This window comes from Chinchilla lanigera, unplaced genomic scaffold, assembly GCF_000276665.1.
Source record: "Chinchilla lanigera isolate Chin_1 unplaced genomic scaffold, ChiLan1.0 scaffold00054, whole genome shotgun sequence".
Lineage (NCBI taxonomy): Eukaryota > Metazoa > Chordata > Mammalia > Rodentia > Chinchillidae > Chinchilla > Chinchilla lanigera.
In genome coordinates this window covers 301,231-318,466 of record NW_004955455.1, presented here as the reverse complement: position 1 = coordinate 318,466, position 17,236 = coordinate 301,231, and the positions used below count along the sequence as shown (strand labels likewise).

Genomic DNA, 17,236 nt, shown 5'->3' with positions numbered 1-17,236 from the left:
ATCTATAAAATGGGGCCAATTTCATGGGCTTCATTAGGTGATTCTCAGGCTTCCAAGTGCTGCTGGCAAAGCCCAGCTTGAGCTTACTGAACACGGTGGCTGGGAGCTGTTCACAGTGCTGGTGCTGACATGGTTGGATGGTGTTGGGCTGAGTGCCAGCTCCAGGAGAAAGTGGCTGGGGTCCTCTGAGCTCTGTCTTCATCTGCAAGAGGGAAGTGAAAAGAAGGGGAGAGAGGCAGTGAGAGCTGGGACTGCACTGAGACAGTGGCGTAGAGGGACTGAGTCTGCATGGGCCACAGGAAAGCAGGCAAGTCACCCACTGGGTGGGGTTTGTCAAGGCCTTGCTCCTTCACCCCCACATCAGAGCCCCATGATGCAGAGCTGAGACAGACGTTCGGGGTCGTCTCTTTCAGCTTCCTCAGTCACAGGGTTACTAAGGACCAGAGAGAAGGGCTTTGCTTGAGTCCAACAATGACTGGGCAGGCAGGGTTCAAAATGCAGTGAGACAGAAGAGTGTTGGGGCCAGCGGAGGATCACTTCCATGCCTGAAGCTTGGCTGCCCTTTCACACTGCGTCCCCCAGCCCTGGCACCCTTGGAGGCACTTAGAAAATACTGTTGAATGAGTGTGTGTAGCGGGGAAAAAAAAAAAAAAACCAGCCTGATCTACCTCACTGGGCAAGTTGCATCTCCTTGCTGAGCTTCCGTTTCCCAAAACAAGTTTCTAAGTCTACTTGGTGGGTGCCCCAGTAGGGATTTAAACACGGGTCTGTCCAGCTCCTTGGCTGATTTTTCTGTACAGCACTGTCCTGATTCCTGTACTGATTCACTCCTTTATTGAGCACCTACTATGTGCCAGACCCAGTCCTGGACTCTCTGGATACAGCAATAAAGATAGGTGGGTTTCTGCCTCAGGATTTATATTGTAGGAAGATGCAGGTGTAAGACGGTAAACAGACAAAGCAATGGTGAGAAGTACTCAGAAGGGACCGGAATGGGGACAAAATGGGGCTGCCTTAGTTGCTGTGGTCAGGGAAGGACATTTTGATGGCATTTGAGAAGCAACAGCCATATGTGTACCATAGGTAGCCACTGTATGCAAAGAGCCTAAACAGGTAATTAAGAAGGGACACGTGTAATTAGATAAGCCTCAGACCTGCCAATGACTAAGTGATGAAGATATGGAAGGAGATCAGTTGTCAGAGTACTCAAAATACCCTGAAAAGACTCTGAGGAGGGGCTGGGGATTTAGCTCAGCGGCAAAGCGCCTGCCTGGCAAGCGCAAGGTCATGAGTTCGGTTCCCGGTACCAGAGAAAAACCAAAAAAAAAAAAGGCTCTGAGGAGCAGCACAGCAGGTCTGCACCCCTGGTCACATTGGCTCCCCTCTCCTCTGCCTCTGCCGTCTAGGTAAAGCAGATCATGGAAGAGGCCGTGACACGCAAGTTCGTCCATGAAGACAGCAGCCACATCGTCTCCTTCTGCGGTGAGTCTGTGGTGCCCCCCCACCGGCCTGGGAAAGTGTTTCCCTTTCCAGAGCTGCCTCAGGGAAGGCACATCTCTGAGCCAGCATTCTCATATACTGTTTTTGCTTTGTGACTTGGAAGTTATTTTTGAATCCCAAAGGGACTCTGTTGGGGAATTTCGGAGTAAAAATAGTGCAAGACACAATGAACAGTGACCCCCATGGAAGGATCATCATGGGGCATCGCCTTGCCTTCCTCAAGGGCTCAGTTCGTGCTACCTACAGCCTGAGCCTGGGGCTGTCCCGCCTCTGGGAAATGACCTCTGTGTCTTCCTTGCTCCGCCTTTGATGAGCACTAGATAAAGGGAGAGATGTACAGAATATTTAATGAGAAGGGGAAGAGAACCCTGGCACATCCGGAGGGACCCCAACAACTGGCTCAGCACAGGAGACAGTGGGGACTCAGCGTGACTCACCGCTCTTTGCACAGCTCTGTCGTAAGGTCCAGAAATACCCACACTGCCAGGTCCCACTACACTGTGATGGCAGCTAGAGACACGTTTTGTGTGTGCCTGAAGTCAGCATTGAGCTCAGAGTCTGTGTATGTATATGTGGGAGTATTCTTTCCTGCTCCCTGAAATGCTTTTTTTTAATAATTGGAGTATCTGATGGTGAAGAACCTGCTCAAATTCCCCTTCAGTGACCTTGGCCCCATGGAGAGGCCTGAGCAAGGACACCTGGCCACTCATCAGCTTCCATCCAGATGGCTGGGGTGCCACCACCTGGGGCCTAAATGCTGAACACACTGTGATTTGGGGACCAGAACCTCATTTCACCCCTTTTTCAGCCAGACGGACTTGGGTTCAAATCCCCAGCTTTACTGCTTACTGTTGACCTTGGGCAGAATCTTAATTTTTAGATGGAATATTTTTTTTACACATACACCTATCTATATAGACATACATATGTAAAAGTATATATGTATGAGAAATATATATTTTATGTCATAAGTATATAAATATAATGCATATTTTTACAAATATGTTTTATTATATTTACATGGCTTTTTATTTTCTCCTGGACATTTTATTTGCAAATCAAATCATGTTCTTGTCAGAACTGGCTAACATATCTACCAACTAAAATCTTTTGTTTTGTTTTGTTTGTTTTTTTGAGGAAGATCTCACTATGTAGTGCAGGCTGGCCTTGAACTTCTTTATGTAGCCCTGGCTGGCCTCAAACTCACGGCAGTTCTCTTCCTTCAACCTCCCAAATGCTGGGATTACAGATGTGTGCCACTCTGCCTGCTCCAAGAAATAAAAAGTGGTAAAAAGAATTATAATAGTTCCCTAACTCAGATCCAAGCTTTTGGGTGGAAGGAATTGGGTGGCACTAAATGAGACCTAAAGAATCCCATTGATTCTTTTTTTTATCCATTGTCCCTAGGGCCATTGTCCAGAAGAATTGGACAATGTGTACAAAACCTGAAGAAAGGATTAAAAAAATAAAAAGTACCACATATGTAAATTAAAGCCAGGTACACACATAATTCCAGCAATGTGGGAGCCTGAGGCAGGGAGATGGCAAGTTGGAACCCAGCTTAATCAACGTAGACCCTGTTCAAAACGAAAAAAAAAATGCTGGGGATGTAGTTCAGTGTAAAGGCCCTGGGTTCATTCCCCAATACCATCACCACCAAAACAAACAAACAAACAAAATAAACAAATAAATGAGAGAAGCTCACCTACAATATTTTAAATGTTTGGGCAGATGAACCAAGTTTTAGGCATTCATTCAAAACCAAGTGATGGCTTACTCAAAGAAAGGTGATTAACCCAAAACATCTCACAATTTCTCCTCACACATAGCCTAGGCCAACCTGTCACCCTGAGGGTGGCTCGCTTATTCTGTGGATGGTGATAACGAGAGCTCTTACATCATGGGTTTTTTATCAAGAACTAGGTAAGGCAAATCTTAACAGTTACCTGATACACGACAGGTGCCAAAGTAAGGAACAGTGCTTGTAGTATACTCGCTTTTTCAATAAACATGGATTATGCACCTATTGCATGCCACAGTGAGATGAAAGGTAAGAAGACAGAGGACTCCCCGAAGTCCCAGGACTAAGATGGAGGCCTCAGTGGTTTGAACAGGGCCAGTTTCCCAGAAGGGCTCATTTTAAGCCTAGAGAGGGAAAGTGGCTCATCTGAGGTCACTCAGCTAATAAAGGGGAGAGCCCAGGCCTAAACTCAGGAGTGGGCTCCGGGCAGCGCTTCCAAGGGAAACACAAATGAGATGACTATGAAATCCTCCTTCCCAGGCCATTTGTGGAAACACAAGTATTGCATGTGGCACATCGTGAACTCAGACCTTGTTGTATCCTGGTTCCATCACTTACTTGCTGGGTGGCCTAGAGCAATTCAGTTCACCGCTCTGAGCCCCACGGTCCACATCTAAGAAGTGGGGATATTTTCCTTACTTGCTGGCCATGGCAGAGATTAAATGAAATCCATAAATGTTAGCTGTGGTGTAATCACAGCACTGATGATATGATTCCTTAACCTGATGAACCTCAGTGGTCAGGCAGTCCAGTCTCCTGTCCCTCTGACAGAAACAATAGAGATGTGCACCAAGTAGCCACTGTGTGGCAGGCTCTGCCTGGTACTTCGTGTGCATTTTCACCTGCCCTACCAGCAACCTTACAGTGTTAATGTTTATACTGTCCCCACTCCACAGATGAGAATACTGAAGCCCAGACACGGGAAGTCATTGCTCCCGGTCACACAGCTGGTTAGTAGCTGGCCAAGGATATGAATAGAGATGGTCCAAACTTGGGCCACAGCTGTGGATAACCACTGTGCTCTCTTACCGTCTTTGAAGAGTGTTGCAGGTGGAGAGGAGGCATGTTTGTCAGTGACGCTAACCTGAGCTTAGTGATTCTGGGAGTCCTGGCTGGCTAGGACACCTCTGATATGAGCCACACAGGTACTGGGCAGTGTGGACAGGACAGGGCCTCCTGACCCCCATGTTCCCACAGCGGCGGTGGAAGCCTGTGTCCTACATGGGCTGCGTCGACGGGCAGCTGGCTTTCTGCGCAGCAACAAGATTGCAGCTCTCTTCATGAAGGTGGGCAAGAGCTTCCCGCCAGCTGAGGAGCTGAGCCGCAAGGTCCAGGACCTGGAACAGCTGATTGAGAACGCGTGAGTGTGAAGTGTTGGGAGCAAGCTAGGACAGTCCCCCAAAGGGTGGTCTGCAACCTTCCTCAGGCCCTGTGAGGTCCCACACCTCTTGGACCACCTTTGTTTTCCTTTCTGCTCCTCAGACCTGCATGATTCTTTTCCACCTCAGAGCCTTTGCACATGCAGTACCCTTGTATTAGTCAGCTTTGCACTTGTGGTACCTGACATAAACTACTTCAATGAGAAAAGACTGATCTGGACTCACAGTTTCAGAGGTTTCAGTCCATGGTTTCAGCTCCAAATTAGAAACATCATGGTGAAAGGGTGTGGCAGAGGAGAGCTGCTCATGTCATGGAAGCCAGGAGAGAGATCAAGGAAGAGCCTGAAGAAAGATACACCCTTCAAAGTCATGCCCCCAATGACCTACTTCCTCCAGCTAGTACGTACCTCCTAACAGCACATTCAGCCATGAACTCACCCATAGGTCAGGTTAGTGTCCTCGTGACCCAGTCATCTCTCCAGACATCTCTTAGTCCAGTCAAGTTGACAGTCAAGCTTCACTGTCAGCCCTCCACCAGGCTCATGGCCTGTTCTTCCAGGCCTGGTTCCTTGCCTCATTCATACCTCCCCTAGCTCTGTAGATTCCAACCCACTCACCATCTTCCCTCTCGTATCACCATTTATTTTCTTCCCACTTGTTGCCACCTATAGCTAGCCATTTTTGTGTTTGTTTACTGCTGACTTGGTTGTCATCTGTCTCCCTGAGTGCCATGAGAATAGGCAGCTTGCCTGTGCCATTTCCCATTGTGTACCAAGCACACGGGGCGGTGTACAGCATGTGGTCCATGCCCATGAAATGGTTATTGAGTGAGTATGTACTGAGTGGGAGCTACACCCCATTCTAAATGTAAGAATTTAACAGAACCCATGTGGTTTCTGCACAGACCAGATGCTGGGGCCTCTGGTTAAAACACACTGAAGCAGCCATTGAAGGGGAAGGCGGCTTCCCTTGCTTGTGCTGATGGCTGCTTGTATGTGTTGGGGGAGGCTCGAGACTGAGTGTAGTACATAAGTATCTATTGCCATACCTGCCCCCTTGAAGTCCCAGATGCACAGCCAAGTGCCCAACAAGAAACCTAGCCAGGGATGGCAGATAGGGCTCGGCTCCTCCTGGTGCCTGTGGCTTCCAGGGAACAGGGGTGCAAAAGCGTCTGAAGCTGTGGTTGGGCATCACGAAAAGAAATGCATGGATCAGCTGGCCATGTCTGTCACAGCGAGGGAGGAGACAAACACGTTGTGTGTTTCCAGCTTTCCAGTACTGTAACACAATTTCTGAGATAACCAAATTATAAAGAGGAAAGCTTCATTTTGACTCACAGTTCTGGAGGTTTCAGTCTGTGTCTGATTGGCCCCTTTGCTTTTGTACCTGTGATGAGGCAGCACAGCAAGATGGGAAATGCAAGACAGAGTAAACTGTTTACCTCCTACCAGGCACCAAGCTGGGGACCAAGCCTTATACCATAGTCCTTTGGAGGACATTCCGCATCCAAACTATAGTACACCCTAAGTTGGCCATCTCTGCCAAGGTGATCACTCCACAAAGTGAGACACATCCCCCCTTTCTTTCTTGTCCTTTGGTCCCTGCCTGCCAAGGGATGCTGGCCAGAATGTACCTCGGGCAGGGCTCAGGATTTGGCTCTGCCAGCTCCTGTTGAAATGACTTCCCAGCCAGGCAGTCTTTGTATTCCTTCCAGCCCATCTGGCCAGCTCCCAGGTATTCCCAGATAACTTCCTAAAGGGCTCGATCTCCAGCGCCTGCCACAGTGTGGGTGTGACTTCCCAATGGAAGAGTGAGAGGCATTCCTGCCAGGGATGAGGGAAAATTATGCATTCATCTGTGCAGTCACTATTTATGAATGTATTCAGTGAGCATCTTGTGTGTGCTGAGCACTGTGTCAGGCCCTGCCCTGGAGAAATAGACATGAAGGTGCCCATACTTGCCACTGGATAGATTCTTAGTATTTTAGTTTTTAAAAAACTTAAATTGCTTTTGCACATGCTCAGTATCACAGAGGAAAGGGAAAAATGAGCAGGCTGAGGGAGCATAGCCGCTTTAGCTGGTTCCAAAAAGCTTCCTATAGGAGGAGATGGTCTTTCTGACACCAAAAGAGTGAGAGGGTCATCCCAGGAATAGGGTAAGGGGAAACTGGTAAGAAATGGTAGCCTAGGCAGAATCTAGCAATTGCAAGAATCTGCACATAGCTCGCTCTGGCTGGAGCATGCCCTGAGGATGCCTGAAGGCAGGGTCATGAGCACCCTGCTGATCATGTGAAAGACCTCGCTTTCCAGGGGTGGTAGTGGGGAGTCACCAAAGGCTGTATAACCCAGTGCTTCCCAGTCAGCAGGAAGGCAAAAAGGAGAAGAGTGAAGAAGAAGAAAAGATGGGGAGAGAAGATAGAAGAAGGAGAGAGAGACTTAGAGGAAGAAGAGAGAGGACAGTGGGGTTGGGGGAAGGAAGGAGGGGAGAGATTGGTCAGATCTGGCTTGCTTGTTAGTGGTGTATGGGAGTATGTTTAGCCACATTGTCACTCACTAGGCATTACTGTCTTTCCAACTTTTTTTTTGTACTAGGATTTGAACTCAGGGCCTCACACTTGCCAGGCAGGCTCAGAGCTACCTCCCTAGTCCTACTGTCTTTCCAACTCTTGACCCATTTGCTAGGAGCAATATGAGTTCTTGTTTAGCTCCCACTCCTCTATTTCCTTGAAAAAGTGAACATTTTCCCCCTGGCCTATCCAGTCCTGTGGATTTGCTGCTTTGTGTCTACCTACCTTCTCTTATTGATCTTAAAGGAGAAACCAGATCCAAGGCCTCCAGGAGAATGTGCGGAAGCTTCCGAAGCTGCCCAACCTGTCCCCGCTTGCCGTCAAGCACCTGTGGATCCGCACAGCCTTGTTTGAGAAGGTCCTAGACAAAATCGTACATTACCTTGTGGAAAACAGCAGGTGAGATGGGGACAGCTGCACACCTAGTGCGCTCTGCCTCCACCTGCTGGCATTTCTCAGAATTGCACCATCTTGCACATAGCCACTTAAATTTGAAAGTGTTTATATAGAAGCCCCGGGATGTTTGACTCCAAACTAGGCTAGCTCAGAAATTTGAGGAGATTCAGATAGTTACTGGTAGTGCACAGGATTCAGAGTTAGGGCCAGGTGTAAGGTTCTTGGGTTTCTTCCTTCTCCTGTGGATTATCCCACTTGATAACCATGTGGCCCTAGGAGAACTAAGCCTTATGCTCCTTGTTGTCTCTTTTGGTAAACAGCATGGGGATCACTGCCACTCCTGAGAAGTGAGAAGGGAATTTGGTATATAGTATTTTGAAAATTCAGTGATACTCTTTACATTTTCTCTCTTAGTTCAGATTGATCAGATATATAAAGGTTTTATAGTACACATTTCTTGGGCCAGTATCCATCCATTCATCTGATAAATATTTAATGAGCATCTACTGTGTGCCAGGAACTAACCTAGTTGTTGGGGATACACTAGTACTACCTGTTAGATTAAAGAGCTTGGCCACTATTTCAAGAACAATGGGAAGCCACTGACTATACGGCAATGTGAGAGCCTTTATGGCCAACATGCCTGTCTAGCCAGAGAGAAAAATCTAAAGGGGCTGGTGTTGTAGCTCAGTGGTAAAAGGTGTTTCACTTTCTGGGTTCAACACCCAGCCCTGAGGAAAAAAAAGAGAAAAAGACAAAAGAAATCTGAATTTCTCTGCCTTTCATTATATGAAAGTGTTTCTTTAACCGCATATTCATGAAAGTGTGTTTTACTATTATTTTTCTTTGCCCCTTTACTAAGAAAATTTATATAATAATATGTGTCGGATGTTCCAAGGGGATGTGGTGGTGGTTCGTTATTGTTTTGTTTTTTCACTCCTGGGGTTTGGACCCAGAGCCTTAATAGTGAGCTATATTTCCAGCTCTTTAAGAAAGAAATTTGAGGCAGGATCTCAACTAAATTGCCAGGCTAAGCTTAAACTTGTGATCCTTCTACCTCAGCCTCCCAGAGTAGTGGGATTCCAGGTCTGCACCACCCCACCTGGCTTGTGTGCATGTTTAATCCCCTCTGTGTGACCAGGGAAAGCCTCCTGGAAGGAGTAGCGTTCCAAGGGCCTGGTGCAGGCAGGGAAAGGGTGGGAAAAGGGTGCTCCTGGCAGAAGCAACAGCAAGCACAGAGGCCTGAAGGACGGAGTGAGGCTGAAAAAAACCCAAACTCTAAATCTCCACTTCATTTCTTTTCCTTCTAGTAAGTTGTAATGCATCTGTGCCCCTGGCCATGGACAGTCCTGGGCTTCTTTAGTCATTGCCTTTGACCTGTGACCCTCTTGTGTTGTCCTACTGGATAAGTCAATCAAAAGGAATTGGGCATTTATTAGAGCAGCAATGTCAACCTGCTATATTTTTCATTAAATTCTAAATTTCAGATTTCCATAAAAGTTGCAAAATTAGTACCAAGAGTACTAATCGGCTAACCCCAGTAATTATATCTTATTTAACAACAGCGCAGTTGTGAAAACCAGGACATTGATCTGGGTATGGTACTGTTAACAGCCTTTATTTGCAGTTCACCACTTCGTATGTGAACTTTGTTTATTTATTTGACATATGGTTCAATGAGATTGTAACTAACAAATACTTTTGTGTGCCCAGCACCACAAACAGGATATAGAATTGTTCCAAAGAAACTCCCCAAAAAATTGCCTTAGGTTGCTTTTAATAGTCACATCTTTTCCCAACCCTGTATGCCATTTTTATGGCAGCATTTTCAAGGCTTATGATCCCTGTGCTGATTTTTGGAATGGAACTTAAGTGGCAGCAGAGTGGCAAGTGTCTCAAGTATTATGTTCAGATTTGACCTCCAAATGTAGAACTTTGATACTGAGCAAGGCCAACACATGTCAGCTGTGCCTCACCCAGTATTGTGGCTGATAGATTTCTTTGGGGTAAGATTACAATGACATTGGCGCCATTTAGTGAGGACTTCGTGGTGTTGGGCCTTGTACTCCACAGGCAGCTCGTTGTTCAACCTTTTCAACAACCACACAGATGAGTTTTGTCATTCTTCTCATTTTACAGCTAGGAACACTGAGTCTCAGAGAGAGAATTCACTTGCCTAGGGGCACACAGCAGGGTGGAGAGAGGCTGTGCTGAGCTCCCGCGTGGCCTGGCTGACTCCAGGTGCTGTGTCCTTCTCCCTCTGCTGTATGATAGTAAGAGTGGAGCTAGTTGGCTGTAGTCTGAGACCACATCTGCCTGCTGTGTGACTTCTAGCAAGTCCTTTTACTTCTTTGAGCCTGAGATTGTGGGGAGATCAGAGCTTTGAAATTCTCTTAGTTTCTAGGTTACCCAAATTTTTAAGGAATTAGGAAATACTACACCAAAACTCATGCATGGAATTATTGCATTGATGACATCACATAGTGCTTTGCAGAGCCAGATTTCAGGGCACCCTTTTGAGCGACTCAGGCCAGTGTTACCAGTTTTAGTTACCAGGCAGGACAGCCTGTTAGCACAGTCTTAGAGGACACATTGCAGTTAAACAGCATTTTATCCCCTCAGGAGGAGCAGAGCCAACTTCATCTGCACCTTTGAATAACTTGTCATCTCCAACAGAAAGAGGTTGACTCGGCCAGGTCTCAGCAACCTTCAGGTTGTTATTCCTGTTACTCTCAGAAAGGCTCTTGCACAATCGCATTTTAACAGGTACACACCAAGCACCACCCTAAGTGCCTTTCTGTTGTGTAGCTCAGAAGTCCTTCTCACAGCTCTACAAGATACATTTTGTGGCTAGTGCAACCGAGCCTGTGAGCGTTCGTGGTAATATGGAGTCTTTTGTGTCCGCTGGTGGTCTCCATCCAAACCTGTGTGTCCTTTGCTCTCTCACTAGTAAATACTATGAGAAGGAAGCGCTCCTGATGGACCCTGTGGATGGCCCCATTCTCGCATCTCTCTTGGGTATGTGGTCCAGTGCTTGGAGCTCATCTGGACCTCTGGTCTCAGGTCTCAGGCACCTCCTGAGGGCCCCTCTCCTCTCCAGCCTCACCCATCAAAAGTTACCTGTTCACTTTCTCTTGCTCCTAGAACCTTCTTCAGGTCTCTTCTTTGCAGGACTCTAGAACATCCTGAGTAGAGGGGAGGGGTAATGGAATGGGTGGTCCATCCCATAGTAGATAGGAGGGTGGACTTGTGGGGGCTCAGGTCCCCAGCCCCATGTACTCCACAGTGGGGCCCTGTGCCCTGGAGTACACCAAGATGAAGACCGCAGACCACTTCTGGACTGACCCCTCGGCTGATGAGCTGGTCCAGAGGCACCGTATCCACAGCTCACACCTGCGGCAGGACTCACCCACCAAGCGACCAGCTCTCTGTGTGAGTTGAGGGGGTCGTGGAGCCATGGGAGGGACCTGAGGCAAGGTCTGGACTTGGCCTGGGGGCAAGGAACAGGGTAGGAGCCATGTCACTCCAGGGCCATCCTTCTATCTCCTATCACACTTCCAGATCCAGAAGAGGCATTCAAGTGGCAGCATGGATGACCGGCCATCCCTTTCGGCACGTGACTATGTGGAGTCCCTGCACCAAAACTCTCGAGCCACCCTGCTCTATGGCAAGAACAATGTTCTGGTTCAGCCGGTGAGAGTTCATGGCAGGCCCAGATCTGCCTCTCAGGGTTTTGCTCCAAGTAATAGAGGAAGAGTCTCTTTCTGGCCCCAGGTCATTCATCATATATCCACCCTCCCAACCATTTGTTCATCCATTCATCTGCCAGTCCATCCATACGTTCATCCACCCATCTATCCGTCCATCCTTCCAGTCAATCTCCAGTCTCTTAACCAGCCAGTGACCTCTCTTCCCTTTTCTCTACACACCCATTCTCTTGTCCATTGCATCCTCACATCCTTGCCTCATGCTGCTGTTTATATCCATCTGCCCATCTTTACACCCCTTTGTTCATCCATGCAATTATCCACTTATTTTCTAGTCCATCTCTCCACCTTATTTTTTCAAGGCTAAGAAGCCATGAATTTAAGGTGAATCTTCTTTTCATATAAATTACATACAGGATTTTTTTTACTACTTTCAGATTTTCACCTTACCCTTTTTGAGACTTACTTAGACATCGGAGGCTTTTTTGTCTTTGCATAACACATCGCTATTTTAAGTACACATAAGAGAAAATATAATTTGAAGGGCTTTAGTTAAGATATTCCTAAAATATCTCCACATTTAAGAGTTTAATCTCCTGTATCTCTTCATGATTTAAAGTCACTGAGGGCCTAATTTTTCCACATACAGAACTGTTTGCTGTTCAGTGAATCATAGCAGTGTGTCAGATGTGGCCTTCACCTGTTTTTTAAAGCACAGATATGACCATTTGTTTATGTATTGTGTATGACTTTGCAGGCTGTGGGGGCAGTTGAGTGGTTGCAGCCAAGGCTGTATGACTCCTAAAGCCAAAAATACTCCCTGTCTGTTCCTTCGCACTAGAATTTTGTTTTCCCCAACACAAAAGAGCAGGAAGTGCAGCATTTATTGTAAGAATGTCCACTCATCTCTGAGATGACCAGGTCTGAAGTCCCATCAAGCAGTAGATTGCTGCTTTGTGGGGACCCTTGCAGGGATGAATAATGTGCCTGTGTCACGTGTCACATTAGCACTGCACTGCTCTGTTCCCAGCCTGTGTCACAGTACTTTGCAATTCAGAACTGAGTCACAGGCTAATCCTTTGGAAGACATCTAGAACAGCATCTATTCTCCAAATGTGAAATAACTACGCACAAAACTCAGTTGAAGTGACAACGGTGTGAACAGCTATGACCAAGTGTGCATGAGGTCACACTGCAACTGCATCAGAGTTGTGAGCTGTCATTGATTATAATAGAACACGCATTATAGGATTTATGGAACACTCTGCTTCCTCATGCCTGGGTATAAGCACATGCAGTTCACTGTGACATTGTGTGTAGTGACGGAGCCATGCTCAGTATATGCTTCATCCTCAGTAAGTGCTGGTTGTCTTCCTGTTTCTGGGGTGAATTTGGCGAAGGAACTGCTTTCTTCACATATGGGGGATGTTCACATTCCATCCCTACCCATTTTGGGATAAAATAAAGAAAGTGAGGAGTCCTTTAGACACATTCTGGGAAGGCAGAGGCTCTGAGTGCTAGGTAGGAGTGTGGTGAGGGTGAGGGTACTTCGGAAGCAGGTTTCAGGGTACTGTCTATGGGATGGACCACAGACTCACCTGCCATCTATAACATTGGCCAACATAAGTGTCTTTTTTTGGAAAGAGTGACATTAAGAGAGACATAACCCACTTCCTGGTTCTAAAGGAACAGTGGACCAAGGCCCCTTGACTTCAGGAGGGAGGCATGAGTGTGACAGTATGCAGGTGGGTGGCTTTCTCAAATGGACTCTACACCCCATCCTGGAAGCCTTTGCACATGGCTTTCCTTAGCACAGCCACCTGGAAGGAGACGGGATCTTCCTATGGCCATTGCCTTGAATAGCTCAACCTCTTAGTGGCAGTTGTGCATTCTTGAGTCAGAAGGCCAGGACCTCTTTCCACTGAGGCTCCAGTAGCATGGCCAGGCCTGAGTGATCCTCTCTCTTCAGAGGGATGACATGGAAGCTGTGCCAGGGTACCTGTCCCTGCACCAGACAGCTGACGTCATGACCTTGAAGTGGACGCCCAACCAGCTGATGAATGGATCCGTGGGGGACCTGGACTATGAGAAGAGGTAGGGCACTGGGTTCATTGTCTGCCCCCAGAGTCCCTCTACTGTCCTTGGCACAGGGAAGTTCCCTTGGGGGAGATTATTCCCTGCCCCTAGGCCACTCTGCCTGGTTATTGCAGGGTTACCTCGCTCATCCTCCCTGCAGCTGTGACCTCACGGGTGAGTGACACACTCAGGAGCATCCACAGACCAATTGGAAGAGTCTTAGGGTGTGGAAGTTAGGTAGCACCCTGGTCAAGGCAGCACACAGAAAGAGAAATCTGTACAAAGGTCCGGTGAGCCTGCAAATGGCAAGACATTCCCCAGTCTCTGCCTGTTCTCACATCGCTCAGTTAAAAGAGAATGGGACTTGTTAGCAAGTATGTGGTCCCCAAAGCTGTGTCTTCTCCAACACCCATGACGTATAAGACCTGACAAAAGTTTTGGAGTCACAGTGGGAGGGAACACTGGGCCAGGGCTCCCTCCTGCAGACAGGACACAGGTATCTGTCACCCAGCCTTCATGGCCATCCACATATCCCCTAATCCCTACATATTATTTGGAAGGAACATCTGCAAATATTTTAATATGTATCTCTAAAAAATAAGAACTTTTTCCAAGACACAACCACAAGACCACTGTGTTCTGTTAAATATCAAGCCTGTGATTCACATTAGGTCTTGGAGTGGTCACTAGTGTTCTCAGAGCTGGATGGAGGAGCTCTCAGGGGAGGTCGTCTGGCTTCCTGAACTCTTGCAGCAAGGCAGGTAAGTGTCCTGCAAGCTAAACCCTCCCTCCCCTTCCAGTGTCTACTGGGACTACGCCATGACCATCCGCCTGGAGGAGATTGTCTATCTGCACTGCCACCAGCAAGGTAGGAACTGTGGGGACAGCAGGGGCTTGGCTGGCTGTTCTTAGATACCCTGCCTGGCACCACCCCTGAATATTCATTAGGAACATGCAATAGTGAGGTGGGTGACCCATATCTCCTGCGCAACCTCAAACAAATGACTGCCTGTCTCTGGGCTTGTTTTCTCCCTCTGTAAAATGAGGATGCGTGTTACTCAATCATTGTAACAACCTGGGGATGAGGTGGCATCGTTCCCACATTAGAGGTGAAGAGGCAGCTGGACACAGAGTCAACACAGCCTGTAAGCTACAGAGCCTGGGCTTGAACTTGGACTTTATGTCTCCAAAGTCAGTGCTTTGCAGATTAGGGATCAGTAACCAGCATTCCTTTAAAACCAGTTACAGTCAGAACAAGCAGACAGACATCTTGCTTTAGAAAGCAGAGAGGCCTGTGGCTCACCAATACCTGAAACCCAGTAATTATGAGATAGCCCAGGTCTCAGATTTAGGCTGTGGCTTATACTTGTTCTGTGGTCTTGGGGAAGTTACTTTACCTCTCTAATGCTTGGTTTCATCATCTATAAAATAAGCAGTAATAAAACTTGGGATATTATGAATATTATGAGACAGTGCTTATAACGTGCTGTATTTGTATATAGCAAGTGCCCACCATGTTCAGCAGAGTCAACAATGGCCCTGAGAAGGGGCTACCTTCTGTCTGAAAGCCTCCATACAAAAATAAGTCAGATTTGCAGATGTTTCTTGAGTAACATCAGGTGTTTGGGGGCGTCTTTTTCTTCAGGGAGCTAACATTCTGGACCTTGTCCTATAGTTTCCCAGACAGTGGTAGCTGGTGTGTAGGTTGCAAAGGTCTCAGGACCCAGATCCTGAGAGCAGGACCCCTGTGTACTGTACCCCTGGGAGCATGTGTTTTCAGAGTGGGGGCCTCTCACCATGCCTCATAGTGACTTCCCACTGGTCTTCTCTGGCCTCTTGTGGTGGCAGTGGACAGCGGTGGGACGGTGGTGCTGGTCAGCCAGGACGGCATCCAGAGGCCACCCTTCCGCTTTCCTAAGGGTGGTCACCTCCTCCAGTTCCTCTCATGCCTGGAGAATGGGCTGCTCCCCCATGGTCAGCTCGACCCACCACTTTGGTCCCAACGGGGCAAGGTGAGTGGTTGGGAAGCTCGGGAGGGCTGCCATGGGATGAGGTCCTCTTGCCTCAGGACTCTACAGTATGGTCTCAGGCACTGCCGCAGAGACCCTTGTGCTGGGCAGGCTGTGGGGACCACCATTCCCCCTAGGACCCTTATGTTGAGACCAGCTCTTTTAGGGCAAAGTGTTTCCCAAACTGCGCAAGCGAAGCCCGCAAGGTTCCTCTGAGTCCACGTCTTCAGACAAGGAGGATGATGAGGCCACAGATTACGTGTTCCGGATCATCTACCCTGGCATGCAGTCTGAATTTGGTAAGCTGCCCTGTCCCCACACCCCGGGGCCCAGCTGCTCACTGAGCCTGGAAACCATTCCAGTGCTTGGGACTAGCTTGGGACTTGGAATCAGGAAGTAAGTATCTTGGCGGCCTCAGTTTCTCCCAAAATGAGGGCAAATGATCATTCTGTACTTGGCTGCTAAAAATGCTGCTGGCAGCAGGTGACGGGGTAGTGTCAGTGGCATAGGTTCTGGAATCGTGGCTGAACTTGAACACGCTACTTGGTGCCTGTGTTTCCTTATCTGTAAAATGGGGGTGTTTTAGCACCTATTTCTTAAGATTGCCATGAGGGTTAGAGAAAGTAAGGCATTTGGCACACAGTCCTGGAGTGTTCGTTGTTATATGCTTCTGGCAATGGCTGAGTTTGGTCTGAGTGTGGTGCAGGCTTGGCAGGCAAGTCTGCCTGTCGGGTTAGCCTGTGTTTTTACCTATAATGTTCCTTCATGGTCAGCTTGCAGCAAAGCTGCGTGTCCTGCATCCTGTAAGTGGGAGAGTTCTTACATCCATCTCCGCCTGGTGTCAGGCCCTGGAGCCCTGCCAGCCTCTGTGTGGTACAGTGTGAGAGCATGGTACTCAGGCACCATATAAGGCTGTTGCAGCCTGTGCTGAGCAGGTGGCATTAGGGAGGGTGCACACTCCACTGGCTTGTCCTGTTCGTAAGAACCAGGCCTTCTTACCCCCACCAAGATGGATGTGCCTTAAAAGCCAGTCACAGAAAAGGCCAGGTCCCTATAACTGCCTTTGCAGGAAGCTCCTCCATCACCCAGATTCTCAGCCAACAAGTAACTTCTACAGAGAGCCAGCTGGGTGCCAGACAGATCTGGGGACTCTTTATATTGCCCTGTTCGGCTTGACATGGCCAGAGGAGCAGATGCCACTCTGCCCACCCACAGCACTTGACGTTTCCCTTTCTGGCCATGGCATTCACCTGCCAGCTATCTACCTCAATATCTCTTTGCCTTGGGGTCTCACTGGCCATGAGGGTCCCTTCTGCCCAGGAGCAGGGCATATTGGAAGTACCTGGGAATCAGTGTCTCCTGGAGGTAGCCCTCAGCCTGTCACCCTACAAGTGAGCAAACTCTGAAGTGTGTCTTCAGCACAGTCACCCAGGGGCCCCCTAGAGATTACAACAGGGCAGAATTTCTCCTGTTGAAAACTGCTGGATAGAGAAAAGAACACATCACTGTGTGCAGCACCACCACTGCAGTATAGTCACATAACTCATCCTGTTCAGGGCTTGTTTCCTGCTCTGGAGAGGAGATGACAGCATTCCCCACCCAGCATCATATCTGGAGGGATTAGAGTGATGACTCATAAAGCTCCAGGGTACTCGATGTGGGCCCAGTGCCTGGCAGATGCTCAGCAATCCTGGGTATTGTGTACTGATGCCGTGGGTGCCGGGCCACTTCTGTCCCCTCAGCCCCAGCACAGCCCTCCCAGGTAAAGGCAAGTACCACTGTTGTCATCACCCTCCATTTTG

General features: G+C 48.2%; 1 protein-coding gene across 2 annotated transcripts in view; it reads left to right on the top strand.

The window, feature by feature from the left end:
* The window catches only part of Sgsm1 (small G protein signaling modulator 1), an 84,608-nt gene that overhangs the window by 24,613 nt on the left and 42,759 nt on the right, over positions 1-17,236 (top strand). For both annotated transcript variants that reach the window (XM_005396135.2, XM_005396136.2), the window contains exons 3-12: positions 1,407-1,482; positions 4,499-4,661; positions 7,493-7,645; positions 10,593-10,660; positions 10,929-11,074; positions 11,204-11,335; positions 13,319-13,443; positions 14,226-14,293; positions 15,274-15,437; positions 15,601-15,733. In XM_005396135.2, coding sequence (XP_005396192.1) covers positions 1,407-1,482; positions 4,499-4,661; positions 7,493-7,645; positions 10,593-10,660; positions 10,929-11,074; positions 11,204-11,335; positions 13,319-13,443; positions 14,226-14,293; positions 15,274-15,437; positions 15,601-15,733 — 1,228 coding nt within the window. The remainder of the gene's footprint in view (positions 1-1,406; positions 1,483-4,498; positions 4,662-7,492; positions 7,646-10,592; positions 10,661-10,928; positions 11,075-11,203; positions 11,336-13,318; positions 13,444-14,225; positions 14,294-15,273; positions 15,438-15,600; positions 15,734-17,236) is intronic.